Source organism: Typopeltis vanoorti, chromosome 11, assembly GCF_054136105.1.
Source record: "Typopeltis vanoorti isolate ZY-2024b chromosome 11, IOZ_Tvanoo_1.0, whole genome shotgun sequence".
NCBI classification, from domain to species: Eukaryota; Metazoa; Arthropoda; class Arachnida; order Uropygi; family Thelyphonidae; genus Typopeltis; species Typopeltis vanoorti.
In genome coordinates this window covers 84,155,851-84,181,832 of record NC_143559.1, presented here as the reverse complement: position 1 = coordinate 84,181,832, position 25,982 = coordinate 84,155,851, and the positions used below count along the sequence as shown (strand labels likewise).

The 25,982-nt window shown below is 35.0% G+C and overlaps 1 protein-coding gene across 2 annotated transcripts in view; it reads right to left on the bottom strand.

Moving 5' to 3' along the window:
• The window catches only part of mahj (LisH and WD40 domain-containing protein mahjong), a 490,280-nt gene that overhangs the window by 287,103 nt on the left and 177,195 nt on the right, over positions 1–25,982 (bottom strand). For both annotated transcript variants that reach the window (XM_090400879.1, XM_090400880.1), the window contains exons 13-14: positions 18,469–18,509; positions 695–833 (exon numbers count right to left, since the gene is read on the bottom strand). In XM_090400879.1, coding sequence (XP_090257005.1) covers positions 695–833; positions 18,469–18,509 — 180 coding nt within the window. The remainder of the gene's footprint in view (positions 1–694; positions 834–18,468; positions 18,510–25,982) is intronic.

The following is a 25,982-nucleotide window of genomic DNA, read 5'->3' as shown; positions in this document are numbered from 1 at the left end:
CTTCTGTACCATTATTAAACAAACACTATGGATAAAAAACATTCATTCATTTGTGCTGTCCTCCCCACACAACCCTTGATTGTGGTGGGGGGAGGGGCAGTACAAATTACCAGGGCTCAACTTTGTTGTATATGTTTTTGTCTTTGTCAACAGTACCATTAGTAGCTGCTGTACCATTTCTGGAGAGGGGAAAGGGGATTTTTTTTACAGGCCCCATATCTATTCTTAGCATCCCTGGTTGCCATTAGCTGGTTACTTTGTGGTATGCATGAGTGTTCTGAGAAAATAAAATGATGTGTGCATATTCTATTCTCTTACTTATTACATTCCATTATAACAAAATAGGCAAATTGACAAAGCAGGCAGTAATGTCTCAATAGGAGCAAGAAATAAGGTTATGACATAAAACATGTCACAGAATTGGCATTAATGTAAATAAAACTACATCTAAATCGAAACTGCTCTTCTGATTTTTTTTTTTTGCCATCAACTAAAAATTCTTACTTATGAGCACCCCCCCCCCTAGAACTGCATACAAAATGTTGAATATTAGAATGCAGATGTCTTAAAGAAACTGTTGCCTGTTGTACCAATAAAAATAAAAAGTGACTATATTACATGATTTTTAAATTTAAGTTTTAATTTTTATTAGAACTTCCACAATTAGGCCAAATAAAGAAAGTTCCATACTTACCACGTTGCATAGCTTACGAAGTCCATCCTGATGATCAAATAATTCTAATATTACTCTGAATGCAAAAGTTAGTCCAAAAAACATGGTAGCATGACAACGACTTGAGTCATGGGAACATTCTAAAAGCCATAGGGCATAGCTGTCAGAAGAATAAAGCATAAATATAAATTACAAGCTGACTCATAATTAAACATCATAACATTCTGGTAACATACTTTATTTTGGCAGGGGAAGAAATGCACAACATCAAGGTATATCAAATTTGAAAGCTATGGGTTCTAGATTTTTACCTGACCTCCAACAAAAATTAAAATTATGAAACAGTGCTTTAAGGTCAATGGTTCAAATATATTCACTCAAAAACTAATAAAAGTTGGAAAAGTATATACTCTTCAGAGAGTGTATTTTTCAAGCAGTACAAGACAACCCATAATGAAGGTCACATAAGCTTCATAACACTGCTCACTTTCAAAACTCCTTTAGATATCTCTCAACACAAATATTGTGCACTTGATGAGAAATCAATACTTTATCTTTTTTTTAAAATAATAATCACTATCACACTCAAGCAGAATACATGAACTACTTCAAACATGAACCATTTTAGCATTCTGGATTTCTCACTGGTCTTTGATGAGACCAAGCAAGTTTGAAACATTTTAATCAAAAGCACTAATAAAAAGGCAAATATATCTATTCACCTTGTTTGGAAGTTTCTTAACCCAAACATTGGATTGACTACTTGTTGAAAAGCAGATATTTTATTATCCTTAGTTTAAAATAACTTTATCTTCAAGGTGTAGCTTTGAAACTCTTTCTTGAACGACATACATTCTTTGATCTTAGTTTTATATAGCAGCTGAAAAGAAGTGTGTATCTGTTTTGCTATGTAATAACTATGCTATTCACTACCTTCTAAGGTAGTGAATGCTAGAAGGAGCAAAAGATAATAACCTTCCTTTAATTTGATTCAATATTTCAATCACTTAGACAAAGGATGTTCAATATTTGAGGTTATTACAACATTCCCTAGCAAATATTTAAAGCAACAGCAGAACCATACCAGAACTAGCAACAATAATGGTTAACAGAGAGCTGACTGAGCGCTTTCCTACTTCTTGGAGTTTTTCCAAGAGACCCTTTAACACCATATCTCTTTATTATTACCATTGACTACATTTTCAGATTCAGAAGAAATGGATAAAGAATAACTCTTGAAGATTCAACAGACAAAACCCTCATAAGCAGTCTATACTCTGCAGATGATGATGTGCCAATCAACTCTAGCATTCAGACTGCCCAAAACAACCTAGATAATGTGTATAAAAATGTAGAATTAATTGGATGAATGATCAATAGCAATAAAACTTATGTTCTAAAAAATAAAACAGAAGGAAACATTAAGCTAAATGACCACTCTCTCTCTCTCTCTCTGGGCACAAACACCAAAACTCATCTGTACACAACCACCAGTCAAGCCATATTCAATATATGGTTCCAAGCAAAACATCACTACTCAACATGCAATTCATATCATCAACAGTGCTGGGAAAACATACCTTCGATCAATATTGGGATATGCATGACAAAAATCCTGAATAGTGTCATTCTTGAAGAAAGCAAGCAAAGGCTGCTAATAGAAACAATTCAAAAGTCATTCATCAACAGACTTTTGAAATGAGAGGTGGCTGGGACACCAATTTAGATATCCATCATCAGTGCCTATGTTCAGTACTCCTGCTCTCTAGCAGATTAAACTCATGCACACAGCATTTACCAGTCAGCACATAGTCAAATAAATGAAGGTGAGCCAAATTACTCTATCTCCATGCATTTTTATATGCATATTTCTGTATATATTTCCCTACGTGATGATGAACAGCCTATTTTTCTATCCACTGCAGGGTGAAGGCCTCTCCCACTGTGGAAGGCTTGGGTCTACTACTCCCATGGTGACCCAGTCCGTATTGGGAGAGTGTATCTATACTTGGGTGAATGAATGTATGAAGGTGGAAGACAATCACAAACATCCATGCCTATGCAGGATTCAAGCCCGCAGCCTCTTGGCTGGAGAGCGGATACGCTAACCACTCGGCCAAGCAGGCTGCTGTTTGTACATTTCCCTATGTATTTCCACGTACATTTCCCTATGTATGTGTGAATATATGTAAAAAGAATAAAACAGGAAAAATTAACTGCAGGAGAATTCTTATTCAGATCAAATTTGGTCTGGTCTGCATATCCCAAAGTCAGCCAATACCATAGCTGTTTGATATTTCCTACCTGATAAATTTACTTCTTTAAGTATTCATCTGAGCCACTTAAGAGTCAAAGCCAAATAACTCGGTGGAGACCTCCACGTAAACTTTAAGGAATGCAGAGAACTGAGCAGGGCTTCTGATCTAATGTCCAATCCTAACATTTAGGTAGTGTGCCCCATTAGAAGGTACTGAAAACAAGCATGGACTGGCAATTTGGGACGTAAACTGTATAGGACAGTGTTTCTCAACCTGTGGTCTGTGGATCACAGGTGGTCCACGATGATGGTCCAAAGTCAGACTTAAATTAATAAATTTATATATATATATATTTTAATTATCCAAACAAAACAAATTAAACTTGAATAAGTAAAAATTATTGAAATAAAATGGATACTTAAAAAGCAAACAAATAGCGGCAGAATGATTATTCCATGAACATTCTGCCACTACAAATTATTGTAGCAGCAGAATGATGAGTAATAAAATAGGGGTGAAGTGAGCAATAATATGGTTTTAATGCTTCTGCCTTCCCTTGCTGTTTCGTCAGATTTGAAGTAAACATATGTTATCCATATTTCAACCAATTGCTTGTTGTTTATTTATTTTTATTATTGAAGGTTTTCCTCCTTCAACCAAGCCTCAGTATATCTTCAGAAGTGCTAAGTGATACTTGCACAAAGTGAGTCGTGAGTTAACCCCAGTATTTATATATTTTTCGGAAACGTTTTTTAATAATGGAAAAGTGGCTTAGAACTAGGACTTTGAAAAGAAAAGAAAATGAAACATGTGATGCTATCGTTAATTGTGATAATTGTTGTAACGGCGAGTAAATCTGATACTATTAAAGTAGAAGAAACAAGCAGTTCAAAGAAAAACTACAGTAGGAAACATAACAGTTCATATTTGAATTCAGATTTGCTTGGTGTGGAAATGAAAGTGAACAGAAACTTCAATGTGTTTTGTGTTATGAAGTGTTGAACGAGTGCATGAAGCCTACAAAACTCTGACGACATTCAAAAACTAAACATTGTGATGTGAAAAATAAGCCAACTGAATTTTTTCAGCGATGCTTAGGGACATTAAATCATGGGAAAGATATCGTTTCGGTAATTGGTTCGATTAATAGCAATAACAAGGAAACCTCATTCTATTGGGGAAAATTTACTACTTCCAGCCTATAAAAGATGTGGTAAAAATTATGTTTGACCACAAGTTACTAAAAGATTTAGGCAGGTGACATAGAATCCCAGTTAATCGAAAGAATTAAGAAGAGCCCTTATTATGCATTACAAATAGACGAGACTACTGATGTTACAAATGATGCGCAGTTAATATGCTACATAAGATATGTGTACAATAACAACATTCATGATGATATACTGTTTTGTAGAACTTTGTCATCCCAAACAAGTGGAAATATTTCACACTCTCAATAATTACATAATACACAAAGGGATCCATTGGAAAAAATGTATGGGCTTCTGTTCGGTTTGAGCTTGCGCACTTACAGGCACAGTGGGGTTGTTTCTAAGGTCAAGGAAGTAGCTCCAAATATGAATTGGGTACATTGTTTAGTACATTCTAGGGTACATTCTAGTGGCATTCCTCCAAAGGAATGCCACTAGAATTTAAAACTGTGCTATACAATGCTATTAAGGCTCGACCATTAAATAACAGGTTATTTTCAGTACTCTGTGATGAAATGGGCACTGAATATATACAACTTTTGTTTCATTCTGAAATTCTCTGGCTTTCCAGGGGCAAAGTACTAACAAGGTTATTCAATTAAGGCACGAAATTTTATTGTTTGTAAATGAACATAATTATGGTTTTGCATCACCCGTTATTGACGAAGCCTGGTTATCAACACTATCCTATCTTTCAGACATTTTTTCGAAAATAAATGAACTAAATCTCTCCCTTCTGGGAGATTCTTCAACTGTTCTTGATGCCTAAGACAAAATAAAAGCATTCGAGAAAAAACTGGTGTTATGGATTAGTTATGTAAAAGACAGACAATTTGCACCTTTTCCAACATTGGAATCTTTTTTAGTGGAAAATGATATTGATTTTGAGTGGTCAAACCCTTTCTGGAAAGGGTTTGACCACCTCAAAACTCTGAAACAGAATTTTGAAACATATTTTCCAAATAACTTTTATAAGAAATTTCTGTGAGTCTGCGATCCATTTCAGGCTTACAGGCATGAGAACGACCTTTCGTTATAAAAAAAAGAACAGTTAATTGAGCTTTCAAGTGACTGTGGGCTTAAAATGCAATTGCGTGATCTTGGTTTGGCTTGATCTGGATCTTGCCTTCAGTGAGAAGTGAATTTCCCAAATTATCTGAAGAAGCATTGAAAATCAACATGCATTTTCTACAACCTATCTTTGTGAGAAAAGATTTTCATCACTTTCAAATAAAAACAAAATACAGAAATCGTCTTAGTATGTGTGCCAATCTTCGACTGAAGTTGACCAATATTGAGTCAAATATCCAGCAACTCTGCAAGGGCCGAGAAGCTCAACCATCTCATTAAAAGTAAGTAGTAATATAATTATATCATATTATTTATTTAATAAAAATTAAAACACTTTGTTCAATGATGATACACTTTTAACCGTTTACTTCCAATTTAATTAATTATGTTTCCATATGTATTTAAAACATGCTTTTAGATTTATTATGTTATAAATGGCACAGTGTTTCCAAAATGTTGGTAATCCCTATATGGGTTTTTAAAAAAATTACATAACTTAGTAGTCTGTAGAACTGTTTTAGGCATTTTACTGGTCCTTGGGCTTAGAAAGGTGAATGAAAGTTGAGAAATGCTGGTATAGGATGTTACATTTAGGCAATAATGATCAAGGAAAGTAAGAAGTAGTGATGGAAACTAACACCAAACATGAAGATAAATTTCTTGATTGTAAGGCAGTTTCAAATTATGTGGATAAACTTTAAAATAGAGAAATGGACAAACAGAACATATTTGTGCTTATGGTCTCACAGAAGGTTCTCCTAAGGAAGAAGTGCAGGAATTTTTCATCAGAGAATGCAGCTAACACAAAGAAAATGGAAAATCTGGTCCTTGTTGGAGGGAGGGGGAGAGAGAGAGAGAGAGAGATCTAAACAGCAGAGTAAGAAATGAATCCCACCAGACATATAGAAAACATTTTGAAAATTTTGAAGAAAATGGCAAGACTAATCATAATGGAAAGTACCTGATGGATTTCTGTTCAGGATACAGCCCAGTCATTACTAACACCAAGTTTCAACATAAAGATATACACAAGTTCACATGAAGAGAAGATACAAGAAATAAGGAAAGTCTTACCATGTTACTGTTGATAGTGATATCTTCACAGTATTTCAGGATAAGAAGAGTACAAGAATTTGAAACAGGAAGTGATCATCACTTAGTTTTAAACAGGATAAAAATGAATATCATATTGAAAATAAAAAATATATAAGAAGTTTTTATCATGAATGAAAGTTGAGCAGCTTTTACAGATGAACTGTAGACTCAACTGTATACAGATATGAAAAAAGTATGAAAATAAGAACCAAACTTGAAGTCTCGATGGCAAACTCTTGAAGAACATGGTGAGTGATTCAGCTAGGGTACCATGACAAGAAGATGAAGAAAGAGTCCTGGAGAAATGGATAAATAGAACCATCATTTAATTTCACATGCAGGTAAAGTTATGCTGAAAGTGATCCAACAAAGGCTGGAGCCATATATGAATAGAGAAATGCCACAAGAACAGGCAGGCTTTAGGAGAGGCAGAGGAACTAGAGATCAAATAGCAAACATGAGATGTATTATGGAAAGAACAAGAGAATTTTAGAAGTATTATAGAAAACATTTTTGATTGTGTGGATCACAACAGATTGTGGATTGTAATGAGATCAATGGGAATACCTGAGCATCTAATCCTCTTGATGAGAGAACTGTATGACAACCAAGAAGCTTCAGTAAAAACAGTCCTCTCGGAGAAACAGACAGTGTCTGAGGGGAAAAATGGGTGCAGCAGGGTTGTTAACTGCTACCATATCTTTTAATATTTATAGTGAACATATTATGAGAATAACTAATTTAGACAAAGACCAGCTGGAATTAAGATTGGTGGCAGAAAAATAAATAATTTAAGATATACAGATGATACAACCCTCATAGCAGAAACTAAGGCAGATCTGGAGCGGTTGATTCTATCGGTTAAGAGAGAAAGTAACAAATCTGGGCTTAAAACATCAGCAAAACAAAAGTGATGGCTTCTGGCAATTTAAATGAATTTGTAATAGAAAGAGATAAAATATAAATTATTAAAGTTATATTTTATAGAATCCAGAATCAGAAACGTAAGATGGTAAATGTGAAGATGAAATTAAAAGAAAGATAGTCACGAGGTGAACTAGCAATGGTATTTCCAGTAGTGATGTATGGATGTGAAAGCTGGATTATTAAGAAGAAAGACAGAAAGTAAATTTATTCATTTGAATTATGGGTGTGGAGGAGACTATTAAGAATCCTATGGACTGCAGGAATGACAAATAAGATTTTAGACAGTATAAAGAGAGAATGCTCCTTGGAGGTGATGATCACTAAACAGAAGTTGATGTACTTTGGATATTATGCAAGCTGATGAATCATTGGAAAAGAGAGTTATGTTGGGAAAATTGAGGGAATGAGAAGAGAAAGACCACAAAATAGTTGGATGGACAACAAAAAAAAAACCAACTTGAACTTACAATTGCTGAAAGAAAGGACAGGAGGCCGTGTGGGATGGAGAGCCTTTGTAAACAAGATCACTAAGAGTCGAAAACAACTGGATGGCACATACAACAACAAAAGTGCTAAACAAATGTCAATGGAAGACACTGATAAGAATATAGAAGATAAATATCAGAAAGTGACAAAATGTTCTGAAAACTAAAATTAAGGGGATAAAAATCCCTTGTTGTTCTACAGCCAGTAAGTGAAACTCTAAGATTGAGAACTACGATCTATGCGTTTCATGCCAAAGAACTATCGGAGAATCCTTCATTTTAATTAAGGTCACCAGAAAAATAGCCGTTTGGCTTTTCATGTTCTGAAAACTATTGAAAAAGCTTAAAAATAGAAGAAAGAGTATTAGTTCTTTTACAATATAAAGATGATAAGGTGGCATGAAAACTGCCAGATGTCTGGAGAAATTACTTTCAACGATTGTTAAATGAAACAAGCAGTAATAAAATACTAATAGAGTAGTAATAAAACACTAATAGAAATTATTCAAAAGAAAAGAAAATAGGACTACATATCAAAATAAGGTAGAAAAAAGCTATCAAAAGCCTGAAATGTGGAAAGGCAGCTGGAGTAGATATCTGAATCATGGCCTTTGGAATTACGCAATGACAACACTAAATAATCAGAAGGCCTGGTCAAAATGTTGAATTCCGAAGGATTGGAGTAGAGCTCTCTCTCTCTCACAGTTCCCATGTATAAAAAACTGAACACGAGAATTACAGAGGAATTTCTCTACTTAATGTTCCAGATGAGATTTATGCAAGCATACTTGAGAAGATGTTAAGAAAAATTAAAAGTGAAACTTGGAGAAGAAGAAAGGGTTCAGATCAAATAGAGAATGTCAAGATCAGATTTTCACTTTTTTTTTTTTTTTTTTTTAAATGTTGGGCCAATACATGTTGGTTCAGTTGGTCATCTTGAAGTACATTATTACCAAGTATGGGAAGAGAATTCAGAAACAGGGAACTTGTTCACATTGAATTCAAAGGCCTGTGTATTATATCCCTATTATATGGGAAATACATGAGATGGAAAGCTGTTCCATATCATGGGAGCAATAGGAATAAAGGAAGAGGAAGAAAAACTTGTTCTATAAGTACGGAGTTGACTGTGAAGGGATGCTGGGTGGATGCACGTTTCAATGGATTTGGTAGAGAGAAAGAGGGGGAGAATTATTGATAATAGTTCTGATGAACATTTACTATGAAAATATTTGTAGAAGATGCATGCAGTAGATGCTAGACACCTGGGCGAGTAGTTGGAGTGAGTTGGTAAGAAATGAGTTGTTAATTAGTCTGACTGCATGGGGTATTTTTAGGGAGCTATTAGGGGCACCTCCCCAGATGTGCAGACAGTACTCGATGGATGGGTGGATTTGTGCATAGTTAATAGCTGTTCTGGGGTAAAGTAATGCCTTCAGCAAAAGTGGAATCTTAATTTTTTGAATGCTGAGGACGGAATTGTGGTAATGTATTTATGCCAAGAGAGTTTTGATGACAAGGTAATCCCAAGGAGAGAGAGAGAGAGGGGTGTCATCTTTCTTAGAGATTTGGGTACTGTCAAAGGTAAGGCTGGGATAATATGGTTCTTTTTTGTGGGAAATAAGGCATAACTGCATTTTGCAGGCATTGAAATTGGCAAGTTCTGTTGAAGAATGGCTTAGAGATCAGAATTTAGACTTGCAGAGGTTGTCGCTCTGTAAGTTGTGGTGGTTTGTTTGGTGCAAGGTATGTAGTGTACTGTTGTTGGCAAAACTGTGTGTTAGATTGGTGGTCAACTGGAACAGGCCATTGATGTATAGAAGAAACAGAGTGAGTGAGAGGAGAGAACCTTGTGGGACCTCGGCATTTGTTGCATAGTTAGAAAATAGGGAACCATCACATGCAATGTGTATCAGTGATAAAACTGGTGACCCAGTTGCAAAAGTCATGACACAGAGCGAATGATGGAAGCTTACTCAATAGGCCCTTTGTGTCACACTGAAAAATCTCTCACGGTAAATTGTTATACAAATTCCCGCGATTGCTTTTACATAGGTTCTAAATCATGTAGAAATCAGAAATTGTAAAGTTTTAAAACTACTGTAAATATTCTGCTATTAAGTGTATATAACGATGTATATTGAAAGTCTATGTGAAAATAAGGGATTAGCCAGATTATGTTTGACCCAGTAAGAACAAAAGTTCGAAAGGTCATACAAATATAGAAAATTGCTGCCAAAAATGAAGGTAGCCCAAGTAACATCATCAGGTACGCAGAAGATCCGGGGAGTTATAGCCAAAGAACAAAGAATGAACGGAGCTATAAAAGGGCTCTAGGAGCTCTCTCTCTCTCTCTCTCACACACACTCTCTCTCTCAAGTTTGTTCGTGTCGAGGTGTGACTCCAGGTGAGACCATTACCGTCCAATGCATTTCCAGTAGCTGCCAAACGTGCTATATATGTGTGGAATTCAAGGCATCAACAGTGGTACGAGTCTTACTGAGATTCAATCTGAATTGTCCCGGAAAACTGTCACTGAAAGACCGCCAAGGGCCGTCCAATTTATAGCCAGCACCCAGGAAGAAAGGCAAAGTGTAGCAGAACTTATGGAAGTATCGTCCAAGTTGTTAGGACTGTATGTGAAACGAAAATGTGAGTAGGCTCTGATCTGTTAATGTTACAGTAGTTGTACTTGAGATTGTATGTATGCTTACTGAGGTTAAATTGTGATTAGTCAATTATTAAGTTACAGGAATAGAGAGAGAGAGAGAGAAGCTAAATGCTTGCTATGTATGCCTAAATAGAATACATAGCTAAGTATAATGTGAGAGGCAGCTCAAGATAGCTAAGTGTTATAAACAAGTATGTATATGTTATGTTGGTATCTATCTAATGCATTATACAATTGACTTAGCATAAAATAAACATGTTTTTGCATAAATCTCTTGCCTGATCTATTAGCCAATGCACTGTTTCCAAATAAATATTGAACCTGCAAGCCTGATCAAAATAAGAGTTGCCACGACTAGCTTTTAAGGAATTGAGTATGTTAAGAATCAGATCTCATATATGTTCAAACCTAAATTCTCATGCTGTATACATAATTTAGAGTGGCACAGTCATAAAACAAATAAATTTCTCTTACACAGTGTGGGAGTTGGTAACCTGTTATAGTGGACAGACTAAAACCAAGGGTCTTACACTAACAGAGCGAACATACGTAAGATTAGAAAGGATTAATTGTGGGGCCAAAGATAAGCAGATTATTGTTAAGTTGAGTAAAGTATTAAATGTGTGCGTATATGAGAAATGAATAGAACATAAGGGAAATTTTAGTAGACAAAGAAATAACGCAAATTTAAGAAACATAGAGTAGTCTACTTTAAAAAAATTAAAGTAGAGAATATATTTTACAAAGGCACAATCGACTTTATTTTACAACACCCAGTTAAAAGCTTTGGAGATATCTAGTGAAACCACTTGAGATTTGCCAAACTTTTCCAGCAGTGTGTGGGTGAGCAGATATCATGTTGAACAGCATTGGCAGGATCCATACTTGTCAACTGTTTATTAGTTGAGTACTTTCAAGATAGAATAGAATAGAAGTTGGCTGTTGATAGTTCTGTCCATTACTTTACAAAAATAGTTCTGAAATTGTTGAAACATATCGAGGATCTATACTTAAGTTTTATGGATCTGGAAAAGCATACAATTCATGTCCAGAGAAAAGCTTTTTAAATACTGTCATTACATAGAATAAATGGTACATTATACAGAGCAATATATTAGTCTATATTTAAGTTGTAAGTCATTAATTAGAATTGAAGGAGGTACAGGAAGGCAGTTTGATGTAAAATCAGGTGTAAGACAAAGTTAACTCTTATTCATCATCTATATTGACTGTATTATGAAAGTGGTATTAAAACTTATATCCAAATCAGAGATATCCAACTTAGCTCTTTGCTTTATGCTGATGTTGTATTCCTAAATAAATCCAGTATAAGTCTTCAAGATTCTCTAACTAAATTGAATAACAGCTTCAATAAATTTGGCATGAAAATCAGCAATAAAAAGACCAAAACTATGAAAATATGTAGAAACACAGAAGACCAGTTTTAAGTTATGGATTTGAGAGTTGGATTAGAAATAAAGCACTTAATCCAACACTAGAGACAGAGATATGAGAGTACTAAGAAAAATCAGAAGAGCAAATAGATAGTATCAACAGAAGAATCATGTTATAAATGAAGATATATATTAAGAAGGAACTCAACAATGTTAGCCTTTAAGAATGTTCGGACAGGTAGACTAAGTTTTTTTTTTTTTTTTTTTTTCCCATTACACAAAATAGGAGAAGAACAGCCAGTAAAGCGGGTATTTAATGCCACAATGGCCAGGGGAAAAAAACACAAAGGAAGACCAAGGTCTATGCAAATTGAGTCAGTGAGAAGCATTCTAAAAGACCAAACTCTTAAATATTACAATGTTGAAGTGCTGAACAGTAATAGACTAATTTGGAGGAAAAGTATCGATAGAAGATTAATAACAATATAAATTTAATCATGTAGTATTGTCATAGTATCCTATACACTACTTGGGGGTATATTTCAGGAAAGTGATGACGATGAAGCATCATCTTATGTTTGAGGGTACAATATCAAAACCAGAATAAATATGATATTTATTAAGTACCTGATATTTCACACTGGATTTCAAACAAACAACTTGCAGACCAGAAATAACTTTCCAGAATATACAGGGCAATTAGTGTTAGAAACAATTCAAATTGTGATGTGCAAAAGACCAAAAATCCTAACTAATCATCCTCTAATGTTGGTTAAAAAGAAATTTAGAATTGTTGGATTGGAGCTGGTCTTAAAATACAGTGAAGGTAAATTAATGCAACCATACTTATTGAGATAAGGAAGTTTCACTGCTGCTGTTGCTGAATCCAAAAACAGTCTCTCCAAGTTGTAAAGACTTCTACATGTCCAAAACATGATGTACCAGTATGATAACAGTAAATATATTTCTTGTGCTCTCCAAGACAGGTATTAACAGATTTTTCTCTCTGTGCACTGGCAACTCTTAGCTAATGACAAATTCATCGTCTGTTACATCCAGGAGTGTATGACCTACTATGGTCAAATTCTTAACATTTTCCTCAGAAAACACAAAAAAATACATTTTCTACCATCATTATCGCAAGTCAGGAATGGCAGACAATACTCAGGACACCTCTTCAAATAAGAGAGGTGTCCTGAAAAACTACTGAGTCAAGTAGAAGTAGTTACAAGCTGGAGAAACTATTTTTGAAATTAGTAGCAGCAATGAAACATCATCATCATCATTAAATTCCTGACAAGTATTCTCAAGGAGTATACAGGATATGATAGTACTACATGAAAAACTTATATAATTACTAACTTCCTATCTACAATTTTCCTCCAAATCAATCTGTTACCTGTCAAAACTCCAACATTTCAGATCTTCTATTTCTGTCTTTTAAGGTGCTTTTTACTGTATCAATCCACCCACATTTTCTTCCTATGGCCTTTTTCCTGCCAACCTGGCAGAGAACATTTGCTTTGCTAATCTTTCCTCTCTTATTCTGTTTAAGTGAGAGCATACTACCTGAGATTAGCTCTGCTAACACATTCCTAGATGCTAACAATGTGAAGTTCTTTCCTAATATACTCATTTTTAATATGATATTGTCATTCATGCCATCTGTTCATGTCCCTAATCTTTCTCAGGACTCTAATATCTGTGGTCGATATTAGAGTCCTGAGATATTGGTCAAGTGTTTTACTTCTAACCCAGCTCTCAGAATCCATAAGTTAAAATTGGCTTGAACACTGTCTTGTATACAGCTAACTTACTGTTTTGACTAATTTCTCTCTTATTCCATATAAATTTATTCAGTTGATTTCCTACCATACCAGCTTTGTTGATTCTGTTATCTATTCCCATATTTAATTTACCATCAATGAAACATATGAAGCATAAAAAATATACTGAGAACTCAATAATTGACTAGCTCAGCCTGCCTTATAGAGTATTTACTTCATTAGATGGGAGAGAAAAAAGTGGTGCATAGCCAAAATTTCCCTTCAGCTCAAAGATAATACTGACAAACAATTGTTAAAGAGTGCAATTGTCACACTCAGTATTACGTATGATGCTAGGTGCATAATCTTTCTTTGTTCCATTTCAGTTAGTCTTCACTGGATTCTATTTTAAAGTGTCTAACTTATTAGCATGAACTAGAGAAATGCTGGCTTGTAAATATTTAGTTTTGTGTGTTGATAATGGAAGCTTCAAGATAAGGAGTTCAGTTATGAAAATATATTGGGTTATGATTGGTTGCTAACAAATACATAAAGAAAAACACTACTAGTTTTACTACAAAGGAGAAGTGATTTTTTCACAGTGAATAAACAAAAAGATAAGTGAAATACAAAGAATAATAATAAAAAAATAAAAATAAAAACGTAGAGAAACCATTATAATATTAACAATTGAAATACAAGGAGCCAGTGAAGTGTAGCATGTATCATCTATTTTCTGGCATTGTATGTAGGTGATTGACTAAAAAGTTGAAGTCAGCTATATTAAATGATTTAATTAATGTTTTTCAGACATCATTTAGGGTAAGTCATTTGTTTATGCTGAGAAAGCAATGTTGAATGAATGGATAGCATCTTGAATCAGATTAGCAAGAGAGTATTCTTCCAGAATACTTGCTTACTAATATCATAGAATCTGTTTCAATTGATATGATGTGTGTGTGTGTCTTCTGTTTTAAGCCACTTCACTAAGATGTTCCTTCTTTCTTATTTCAAAGCTTCAGCAAGTCTGACTCTACGTAGAGAAGACCACAAGTTTGTTTGCAGAAGGGAGATTACTGTCCTTGGGAGAAATGAAGACTGTGTATGGTAACAATAGGTTTACAGGCCACTCCAATGTTATAAGGTTTAAAGAGGTCAGTGATATTAATGGAGAGATTACGGATTTGCATAAGGGATTGAAATTGAGTCTTTATAATGAATGCAAAGATCATGTTGTGGGGCAGGACTAGAAATAGCATTCTTTGCATGTTCTTCTTGAATAGCCATTGAGAATGAGTAGCCTTTCAAGTAAACATCCAAAGAGAATCTATTCTCAGATATTTTTTGAGAGATCAGACCACAGAGAAATGGCAACTTGCCTTCATTCTCTAATTATAAGGTGAAATTAATTTTAGGATGAATAGATAAGTGCAATTAAAAAGTTATTTAAATAAGAAATGTAATGCTTCCAGACAAAAATCCACACTGCTAAAATAAAAATGTTGGAAATATTATCTCCATCAGATAGCAGGCTTTTGATTGGCTATAAAAAAAATAATAAAAACCTTTTCCCAAAGTTCTTCATAAATAGATCTGCAGAGGGAGGAGATAAGGGACTTCCCATGTTGAGACCAAAAAATTGTTTATAGAGATGACCATTCTACTTGAACAAATCTGCCTGACTGAAGGCAGTACTTGAAAAGTCTTGTGACATTTGATGAGAAGAGGTCTTCAATAAGGCTCAAAACTTCAACTACTAGAACACTGGCTAACAAAAAAATTTTTCAAAAGTCCCCGCCCCCCATAAATAGAGCTACAGAGAGAGAGAGAGAGAGAAAGAAAGAAAGAGCAGGCATTCAACCTTGCAAGAATGCCCACGAGAAAGAAATATTAGGTTTTTTTTTTTTTTTTTCCTAAACAAAATGTGTCAAGTTATTAATGAAAAAATCTGAGTGATGTGAGCAAGATCTTTGGACAAGAGGTAGTAAGTGAAATTTTGCAATATAGGTCTCAAATGGATGCCAGTTTTGTGGATTTTTGGTAATGTATACAATCTAGGGGTTAAAAGGTGAAGTGACTTTAGTTTCCATTCCAATTCAATAGGCTAGTTTTGAATACTAAGAAGAAGATGACTGTTTCTTTCAGAAGATATCTAATATTTCCATCTTGTCATCAGACATCCTTAGAGGTCTGTGTGTATATATATACTAGAATAAATAGTCTATTAGAATTAAATTAAAGATGTTAAGAAATTATATTCTTGCTTAATCTTTGATCCAGGTGTAAGTAAATAAAGTTTATGCACAAAGTAACACACACAAACTTTGTGCACTGTTTGCTTACACTTGAATAAAGGATTAAACAAGAATTTCTTGGCATCTCCAACATAAATTATAACCAAGCGAAAAAACTTTCAACAGTCTACTGGAATACAGTCTTTGTCTTCATCTACTGGTACAAAAGCTCCATTAAATGAAGACAAAGACAATATATTCAATAATCTTTTTATAATAACTTATATTTCACTTATCATCTTTATTTGCCCAGAAGAAGCCATCCATACTTTGTGGTAAAACTAGTCAATTTCCTTTATGTGTTTGAACTGATTAACAACCAATTAAAAAAAAAAAAAAACATTTCATAACATTTAATTCCTATACTTAAATTTGTTTGTCCAGAAAACTTCAAAATAAATGAAACTAGTCATTACAGCAATCTAAATATGGAAATAAACTTATTCCCAAGACTACAATTGAATATATTCAATTGTCTCAAAATGTGCAATTCAAAATACCTAGAATCATTTTGTTTGATATAAGTTCTAATATTGTCATATTTTTACATGGCAGGCTCAACTGTACTGACACAGCCAAATATCTCAGTTCAAAGAAACCTAATCAATGTCATGATAAATTAATTAATCCTACCAACATAATATGCTGTATCTGTCAACTGAACATATTCTTATGCTAGTTTATGAGATGAAAAACCTTGCTGCCTCTCCATGAAACTTTTGAATACACATAAATTGAACACACATAAAGAGAAGACTTACTGTATCACATTAGATTTGACATGGCAATAAAAATATCCAAATTATTAAACACTACTGAATACTGAATGTTAGTATTCAGATCAAGAGGTTCCACTACCTATCTATCACTATCTATATGAATCATAAAACATTTCTAAATTATGCTTTTAAAATATAAAACTGTTGGCATAATGTAAAGGAAGTAGATATATAACTAAAATTTTTCATAGACTTGTCATCCTATAAAATGGGGGGGGGGGAATAAAAAATCTTGTAATCCTGAATGAGACCAAAAAAAATATTATTATTATTATTATATTAATATTACTATTAATAGAGACCTATAGGGAGTCAGGAGTTCATTGAGGGAACCACGTTATATTTATTTTCTCCCTCTCTTTCATGTGAATCTCACCTATGAAAGGTCATAAACCTATTTAATCGGAACTATGGTTGAGATGAAGGTTATGCCTTCAAGCTTATGCAAGGCATAAGGCTGTGGTCTGATGCAAAGCAATAAAATTTTTCTACTAACTGTAGAGGCTAAATTTTAGACTTAAAACTAATCCAATTTTTCTTATCACAAGGAAAATTATTTGTTGCATAATTTCTTCTTCTTCTAATACAGAATTTTACTGTATAACATTTGCAAAACACTACATAAGTATAAAAAGTATTATTATCAACTCTCACTATAACAAACTACTGAAAAATTGCCAGCCAAAGCTCCATAAGTACAATGCTAAAAGAAATTCACTTATGGCAAACTATTCACTATAATCAACGTCTATGGTCCCAATGAGTTCACTATGGTGAGAGATGAATTGGAGGTTAATTGCATAGTAAATTTGCTTGTTTTCCATGCACTAAACATTTTTAAACTATATTTTTGAAATGCTTAAAATGGATACAGTAATTCCTTACGGTGCTTTGCTTTGTAACAATCTGCTCATATGATGCTTTTCAATCATGACCAATACCGATTTATGCAATGCTGCCTTCACTGAAATGATTCTTTTCAATTATAATCAATGCTCATTTATATGAAGATGCATTTGTTCATACAATAGTTTTAGCAGCATAGCTGTGAATCAACCAATGAGCAGTATTCGTGAACTTAGTTTATTTACAATGTCTTTGCTCGCTACATTTCTTTGTTCTCATGTTTTACTGTGAATTATAAACTGTTTATAACTATTATTTTATTTTATTGTTGTTAATAATGGCAGATAAAATTCACAGTAAGGGTGCTGTGGCTCCACTGAAAAGAAGATGTGTAAACTATTTCATACTAAGATTCAAGTTATTATTTAGTGACGATGGTGTATTGAACACAAAGAGATGGTGTATGCTAAACTTACCTTGCACTACCTATTGTTGCAGTTGTTTAAAACACAAATAAAGTTCTTAGTGAAATAAAATGTACTACAACAATTAATATTACAGTTATCTATAAATGTCACAGTCCTATTGGCAAAATGGAACAACCTTTAATGGTGTCATTTGATGATCAAACTGGCTGGCATGTTCCCTTAAGTCCAGTTATTGAGAATAACTTTTTTCATTAGCAAAAATTATTCTAAATCTGGTGTAAATAAAGCATTTATTTACGTCATTTGCACAAACATATAAGACTGTTTGAAATGTTACTAAACCATTAGATGCATCTACAAATGGAAAAAGAAGAAGGAAAAAAACAGTGATTTGCCATACAAAGGTGGTCTGAAACTCAACGTATCATATGACCGGCTGTATACCTGCACGTTAAATTAACTTCTAATATAATTGCTTAATTTATTCTAGAATACCATTTTACATTTAATTATGATGTTGAATATTACAAATATAATATCATACAAATTAAAATGCAATAAAAAACATACCTTACTAAGTCGAATAAAACATGCTGAGGAAGAAGACATACCTACAAAACACAAAACATCAATAGCTTTGAAAGCTATATTTGGAAAACAGATTTTTCACCCACATTTTCAATAAAAAATTTCAAAAGTAAATTACATTATATTTTTACTTAAGTAAAAAAGAAGAAATAAACAGAACTTCCTTAATTTATTCATATATTTGCAAGTTATTATATGCTTTCTTGTATAATATCTTATATTCTAACCAGAGTGGAAATAAGTGGTGCAAAGAGAATATTTAAGGTTTTGAAGTCTTCAATATAATACATCTTCTTTTCATTATAAAAATTATTTGCTGCACAAATTTTTCTGACTTTTCTGAAGAAAATAAATGATAACACACATAAAATAACATATTTTTTTTTTATAAAAAATGAGTTTCAGCTGATATTATAGGATGAGAGTTTTACACACACCACAATATATTGAATTTCACCCATGAAAGGCTCTTAGCCTACAGCACATTAATATTAAAACTCTGCTATAGAAATCAAACATGGAATTTTTTCAAACTATTCTTCAAGTTCTTCCAATAGTGCAATTGGAAGAAAGGTGGTACATTGAACCCTTCGATTAGAAAAGGCCAAAGTTCAATTTTTTTGTGATCGGAGGAATTTTTATAGGATTTTTTTCAATTGAAGGTTAGTCAGCCAATCTCATACTGAGGTAGTAAGGTTTTTTCCTCCCAGAACTCAGGTTTTTCATCCCATATACAGACAAATCTGCCCCTTCAGAGCACATGCAATTAACAGATAAAAAATATTAGTAGTGGTAGTGGGCAATAAATTATGTTAATGTAGCAGTAGATAGCATTGATGTAGATGATGATGATGATGGTAGTAGAGGTTCGATGTAGTTGGTGGATGGAGTGTGGTGCAGATGGCAAGTTGTAGAGTAGGTGTCCTCCCTCAATGAGTCTTTGGACTTCTTGGAGGTGTCACAAAATAATAATAATAATTTTCCACAAACAGAGTGGGTAGGTGGTCTCAGATCAAGCAATTAAAATTCATCTCCCACCTAGAGACATTCACCAAAACAGCCATTCCCATGGGATTTGAAACCAAAGCTCACAGTTGGACAGCAGATTGCTAACCACTCAGCTAACTGAGAGTCAGTCTAGAAAATAAGTGATGATAGTCTGTCTAGTAATATTACTAATCAAAAATAATTCTGATAGTAACTTTCATATCTATCATGCATTATATTATTATGAGTAAGATAAGGTTAGATAATCCAGTTCCCCCTGTTGTAGCCATTAGGCTAAGTATAGTTATTGCCATCCTTTATATGCTATCATAATTCTGATCAATATTTCTGATATATCTGATCAATACTGGAAGCCTAATTCCGTATTGCTGCATTATAATCCCAGTAGTACATCATCTCATGGAAAATGAAAACTACATTGCACAAGCCAGTTATACTAACTCAATACCAAAATTATATAAAACTACAGTATTCTCACTAACAACACGCTATACCATTCTTCTGTCAAATAATTTTTAAAATCTTATGTATAAATTTCTGATTGCTCACTTCATTTATTTAACTGTATGTATAATTTTATAAGAAAAATACAACTTCATTTTGCATTCTAGTGACTTTTACAATCTAGTGACTTGGCTTCACATAAACCTAATTAATGTTACATACGGAGGTAATCCTATCCATAAAGTATGCTATGGTATGGCTGTAAAACCCATGTATTCTCTGGCCAATTTTATAGGATGAGAATCCCAATCTTCTCATCCTAAAAATCTTGTATCCTGAATGAGACCAAAAATATTATTATTATTATTATTAAGAGATGCCTCCAAGACAGTCAGGGACTCACCGAGAAAGCCATATATTACCAGAGCCAGCTATCATACCTTTTCCTGAATTCGTTCACACCGCTTGCACGAACAACATCCAATGGCAATCCATTCCAATCACGCACCCCTCTAGAAAAATTTACCTCTCACCCCCCTTCTTGATGGCATTCATTCTCAACTTCCAAGGATACCCTCTCACCCTTTCCCCATCCTCCATAAAATGAAAAATTCCATCAGCTGAAATCCTGTATGACCCTTTCAGAAGTTTGTAAGTCTCAATCACATCACACCTCTTTCTCCTGTTTGATATTGACTATGAAGACAGAAATTCTCAATCTGTCTTCATAGTCAATATTCTACAATCCTGATATCATTTTTAACATTCTCCTTTGCACACACTCTCTCTACTGTACCAGAATCACAATGGAAACCAGAAGACAAGACCAGCACACAATAGTCCAAGTGAGGTCTTATCAAGGCAATCTAAAGATGCAAAAAGACATCCTTATCTCTACATTTCAAAGTTTGTTGTCTGTATCCCTTGAAATGGATAAAATTGAGTATCATGTGGTTATAAAATTCTTTGTAAAAGAAGGTTTAACACCAAAAGAAATTCATTCAAAGTTCATAAAAGTTTATGGGCACTCTTCTCCTTCGTTTTCAACAATTAAGAAATGGGCTGCCGAATATAAACGTGGTCGTATCAGCTTTGAAGATGATCCATGTGAAGGATGTCCAAAAAGTGTAACAACACCAGAAATCATTGATCAAGTGCATGATATATTGGATGACCGGCGAGTCAAAGTGCGTGAAATTGCTGAGACTATAGGCATTTCAAAAGAACGTGTAGGATATATTTTGCATGAAGAATTGCAAATGAAAAAGCTTTGTGCAAAATGGGTGCCACGCTTGCTCACAGCAGATCAAAGATGCACTCGAATGAAAATCTCTGAACAGTGCCTGGAACATTTTAACAAGAATAAAACTGGTTTTGTGCATCGATTTATTACCACGGATGAGACTTGGATTCACCATTACACACCAGAATCAAAACAGCAGTCAAAACAGTGGACAGAAGCCGGTTGTTGTTCAGTGCCAAAGAAGACAAAGTCTGCTCCATCAGCAGGAAAGGTCATGGCATCGGTGTTTTGGGATGCTAAAGGCATTTGGTTTATTAATTATCTTGAAAGGAGTAAAACAATAACCGGGGAATATTATTCCGATCTTTTAACCAGACACGATGAAAAAATTCGTGATAAAAGACCTGGTTTGCAGAAGAAAAAAATCATCTTTCATCAGGCCAATGCACCTGCCCACAGGTGTTTTGGCAATGGAAAAATTAAGGGATCTGCACTATGAATTGTTGGAACATCCACCCTATTCCCCAGATTTGGCTCCCTCTAACTTCTATCTCTTCCCAAAACATAAACTCTTCCTTGCTGGTCAGCGTTTTTCTTTGAATCAAGAGGTGATTGCAGCTGTAGAGAGATATTTTGCAGATCTTACTGAGAACCACTACAGGGATGGGATAATGGCGTTGGAGCATCGCTGGAATAAATGTATTAGTCTTAAGGGAGATTATGTTGAAAAATAAAAATAATTTTGAAATTATAAATTCGTTTCTTCATTGTTAGGCCGAGAACTATTCAGACCATCCTCGTAATATGACATTGGATATCTAATCACGCCAAACTTCATGACTTTACAATTACTGACGTTGAACTTGCATCCATTTTTCCATGCCCACAATAACAGCCCATTCTACCTATACCCTATCCTTCTTATCCGTCTAGGACAGGTTAGGAGGGGTTACTGGAGAATTAATGCAGCCAGTTTGCCACTCCTCTGCTGCATCCCCTAAGGGTGATATTCATGACTGTATAGGACACTCCTTCACAGGCATATGGTTGCGAAGTGCATAGCCACTAGGCTAATCGCATGGACTGCCTATTCTATAAGTACTGAATATTAGCCACATCATGATTATCTTACTCATCTTTGTTTCATCACCAGTATGTTGCCTGTTAAATCCTTCCCAATGTCATTAATGTACAGACTGAATAACAGTGGACTAAGGACTGATCCTTGTGGTACAAACTAGTTACCATAAATCTTGCAGACTCACATCCCTCATAAACCACTTTTTGATATCTGTCAGTCAGCCATCCTCTTATCCATTGCTAATCTTTTATAATCCAATCCCATATTCTCCAATTCATGCAACAGTTTTGCCATGCTGTATTCTGTCAAATCCAAAAATTCAAATGCAAAATCCAAAAGTATCATGGTGTATCCATCCCCCCACCCCCCATGTCTAACTCAACGGTTGCATTATTACAGAATATGGGCAGGTGGCTCAAACATGACTTTTCCTTAGTGTCTCATGCTGTTCATTGCATGAGACACTAAACTCATGCTGTTCATTGCAAAGTACAGATTCTCTGTCAACTCATTTCTGTATGCGAGCCCTAACCAACTTCTCAAAAAAATTGCAGAGATACTGACACATCAATAGCGGGATACATCAGTCTTTGCACCACCATGGTGTAATAAGATTACCATACATTCTTTCTGCTCATGTGAATCTGTCCTGTTCTGAGACTCAAATTATATAGTAAATGTAAGTCTCAGTCTGGTGTAAAAAACTGCCAGTTTTGGCTGAACACTTTTAGCATTCGTGCTGATATCCCTATTGTTGAATTCTTATTCAGTTTGTGCAACAGTACCTCCTCCTCATACACTTGAGCATCTTCATCCAATGAAAGTAGTAGCAGTGAGCTTAATGTTGCATATACCGAGTTGATAGCTTTTAGCAAAATGGGCACTTAGTTGAACAATCTCTTCTGCATCTGTCACACGCATACCATCTGTATTCAGTAAATGGTATTCTTTCACTTACTTGCAGCATAATAATGCAATTCTTTTGGGTTGTCATTAGGTGGCACAGACAGTTTCTTTTCAAATTTAACTTTCTGTTTGTAGCTCTTCTGTCCTGCTCCATATAATTTTCATATCTGACATCATCCTTATGCACATAGTATTTCTTCCACATCACCCTTTTCTTATGAATCTCTTGTTTGATAAGATTATACATCCAATTCCTTGCTACTCTATTTATTCTTCAAATTCTAGGGACACATTTTGATATTGCATCATTTAAATATTTTTAAACACTGCCCATGCATTGTTGATATCCTTCCCGTCTAATAACTGATATTATGGTGCATAACTCAGCATACTCTTTAGCAGGTTATAATTTCCTGCTTGCTAAATGGAACATTCATAAATTTAGTCACTTCCCAAGTGAGTACTGCATGATCACTGTTACCAACTGGAGCCAGAATAGTTATGTCGTTTAAACACCCCAACCGGCCATGATGTCTATAAGACGTCAAGCTAAATCTGGATATTATTATTATTACGGGCAACTCCAGGCAGTCATTAGACTCATCGAGGGAGGCCCCAAATCATATTCATCACAACTATTCGACATTCATACAGTATCTATCATACCTCGCCTTAAACTCATTCACTATCACAGCATCCACCACAGACTCTGGCAGCCCATTCCACTCATTCACCACTCTAAAAGTAAAGAACCCAGCTCTAACACCTTTATTAACCACACTTTTGACCAGTTTCCATGGATGTCACATAGTCCTCCCACAACCAGCCCTTTTCTTAAAAATATCTTCTGAATTAATTTTATAGAAACCCTTCAGTAATTTGAATGTCTCAATCATGTCTCCCCTCCTCCGCCTATCAATCAATTTTTGCAAACCACAAATCCTCAACCTGTTCTCATAAGGTTCATTCCACAGACCTGCTATCATCTTGGTCACTCGCCTCTGGAGCCTCTCAACCTCCTCCCAATCAAGAAGAAACCTGGGTGACCAAATCTGGGCACAGTAGTCGAGATGGGATCTTATCAAGGCTCGATACAGAGGAACTATAACCTGCTTATCTCTGCTTGTCAACGTATTCTTCGGCAACCAAGTGATTTGATGAGCTGATTTGGCCACTTTTGCAATGTGCCCCCCCTAAACTTCAACTCCTTATCCACCAACACTCTTAAATCTCGTGCCTCATCAATTTCCTGGAGTACAGTTCCACCAATGTAGTAATCTGCTGCTAATCTTTTCACCCCAAAATGTATAACCTTACATTTTGCCACATTAAATTGACATCCATTCACCTTAGCCCAGACCTCCAATCTATCCAAATCATCTTGCAAAATTTTGACGTCATCTGCATTCATTATTGCCCTACCCAACTTTGCATCATCTGTAAACAAATGAACTGTTCCTCTCATATCCTTTCCTATATCATTAATGAACAAATTAAACAGCAGTGGTCCAAGAACAGATCCTTGTGGCACACCACTAGTCACAGGCCGTCTTGTGGATTCTACTCCTGAATAAACCACTCTCTGATATCTCTCTGTCAACCACCCTTCTATCCATCTCACCAACCCTATATCATTAATGCTGCAATTTACTGATTAGAATTCCATGTGGTATCCTGTCAAAGGCCTTAGCAAGGTCCAGTAGAATCACTGTAAACCCATTACCCTTATCCAGTTCAGCCATCACTGTGTTATAATACGCGAGCAAGTTACTGAGGCATGACCTACCCTTCACAAAACCATGCTGTCCCCGATACAGTATCCCATTTTCTTCTATCCAATCTTGTATTTTCCTCTTGACTATTTTCTCTAAGACCTTGATAATGATTCCTGTTATGCTTATTGGCCGGTGATTTTCAACAGCAGCCTTAGAACCACCTTTATGCAGAGGAACTATTTTCCCCTCTTTCCATCCCCTTGGGACTGACCACAACCCGAGGCTCAAATTAAACAAAATGGTCAAGGGCACTGACAATTCTTTAGCTGCTTCATGAACCACACGAGCTGGTATACCATCCAATCCCACAGATGTATTGACATTGAGGTTCTGTAATAGACTAGTTAACTCTACTTCATTCATCACAATTCCATATAAGCTGTTGGTTCTTCTATTCCTGCAATGTCACCACCTGGATGATATACTCTTGCAAAGTGCTTGCTCAGTAATTCCACTATATCAACTGATTCGGTTACCTCCCTACCCTCAGCATTTTTTAAGATCATTCTGCCATGAACATTTTTCCTTTTACTTGCAACACATTGAAAAAACTGTTTGGGATTCTCTTTAGCCTGCATGGCCAATTTTCTTCCGTAATCTGCTTTAGCTTTTCTTACCACCCTTGTTACTATCCTGGCCTGAGCTTTATACTGTTCTGCACCTGCTGGTCACCTTTCTCCTTAAATTCCCTCCACAATTGTTTCTTTTTTTGCAGCTCAAGCTTAATAGTGTTATTCATCCATTTAACCCTTACTTGATTTATTATTCAGACTCTTGGTATACAGTCAACCATTGCCTCCTGCAAACACTTCTTAACCACCTCTCATGCACTATCAACATCCAGCCAGCCCTTGCAGTTTTACATGCCATGGCACTGAGCCAAGCACACACCTAAGCTTGTCATACTTACCAGCCTGGTAATTCCACATGTACCCTGTCTTAATTGTAAATTCCACTCCTTTAGCCACCTCCCAAGTCATGATCTATGATCACTCTCACCAATTGGTGACAACATGGTCATGTTCGTTACAGCCACATT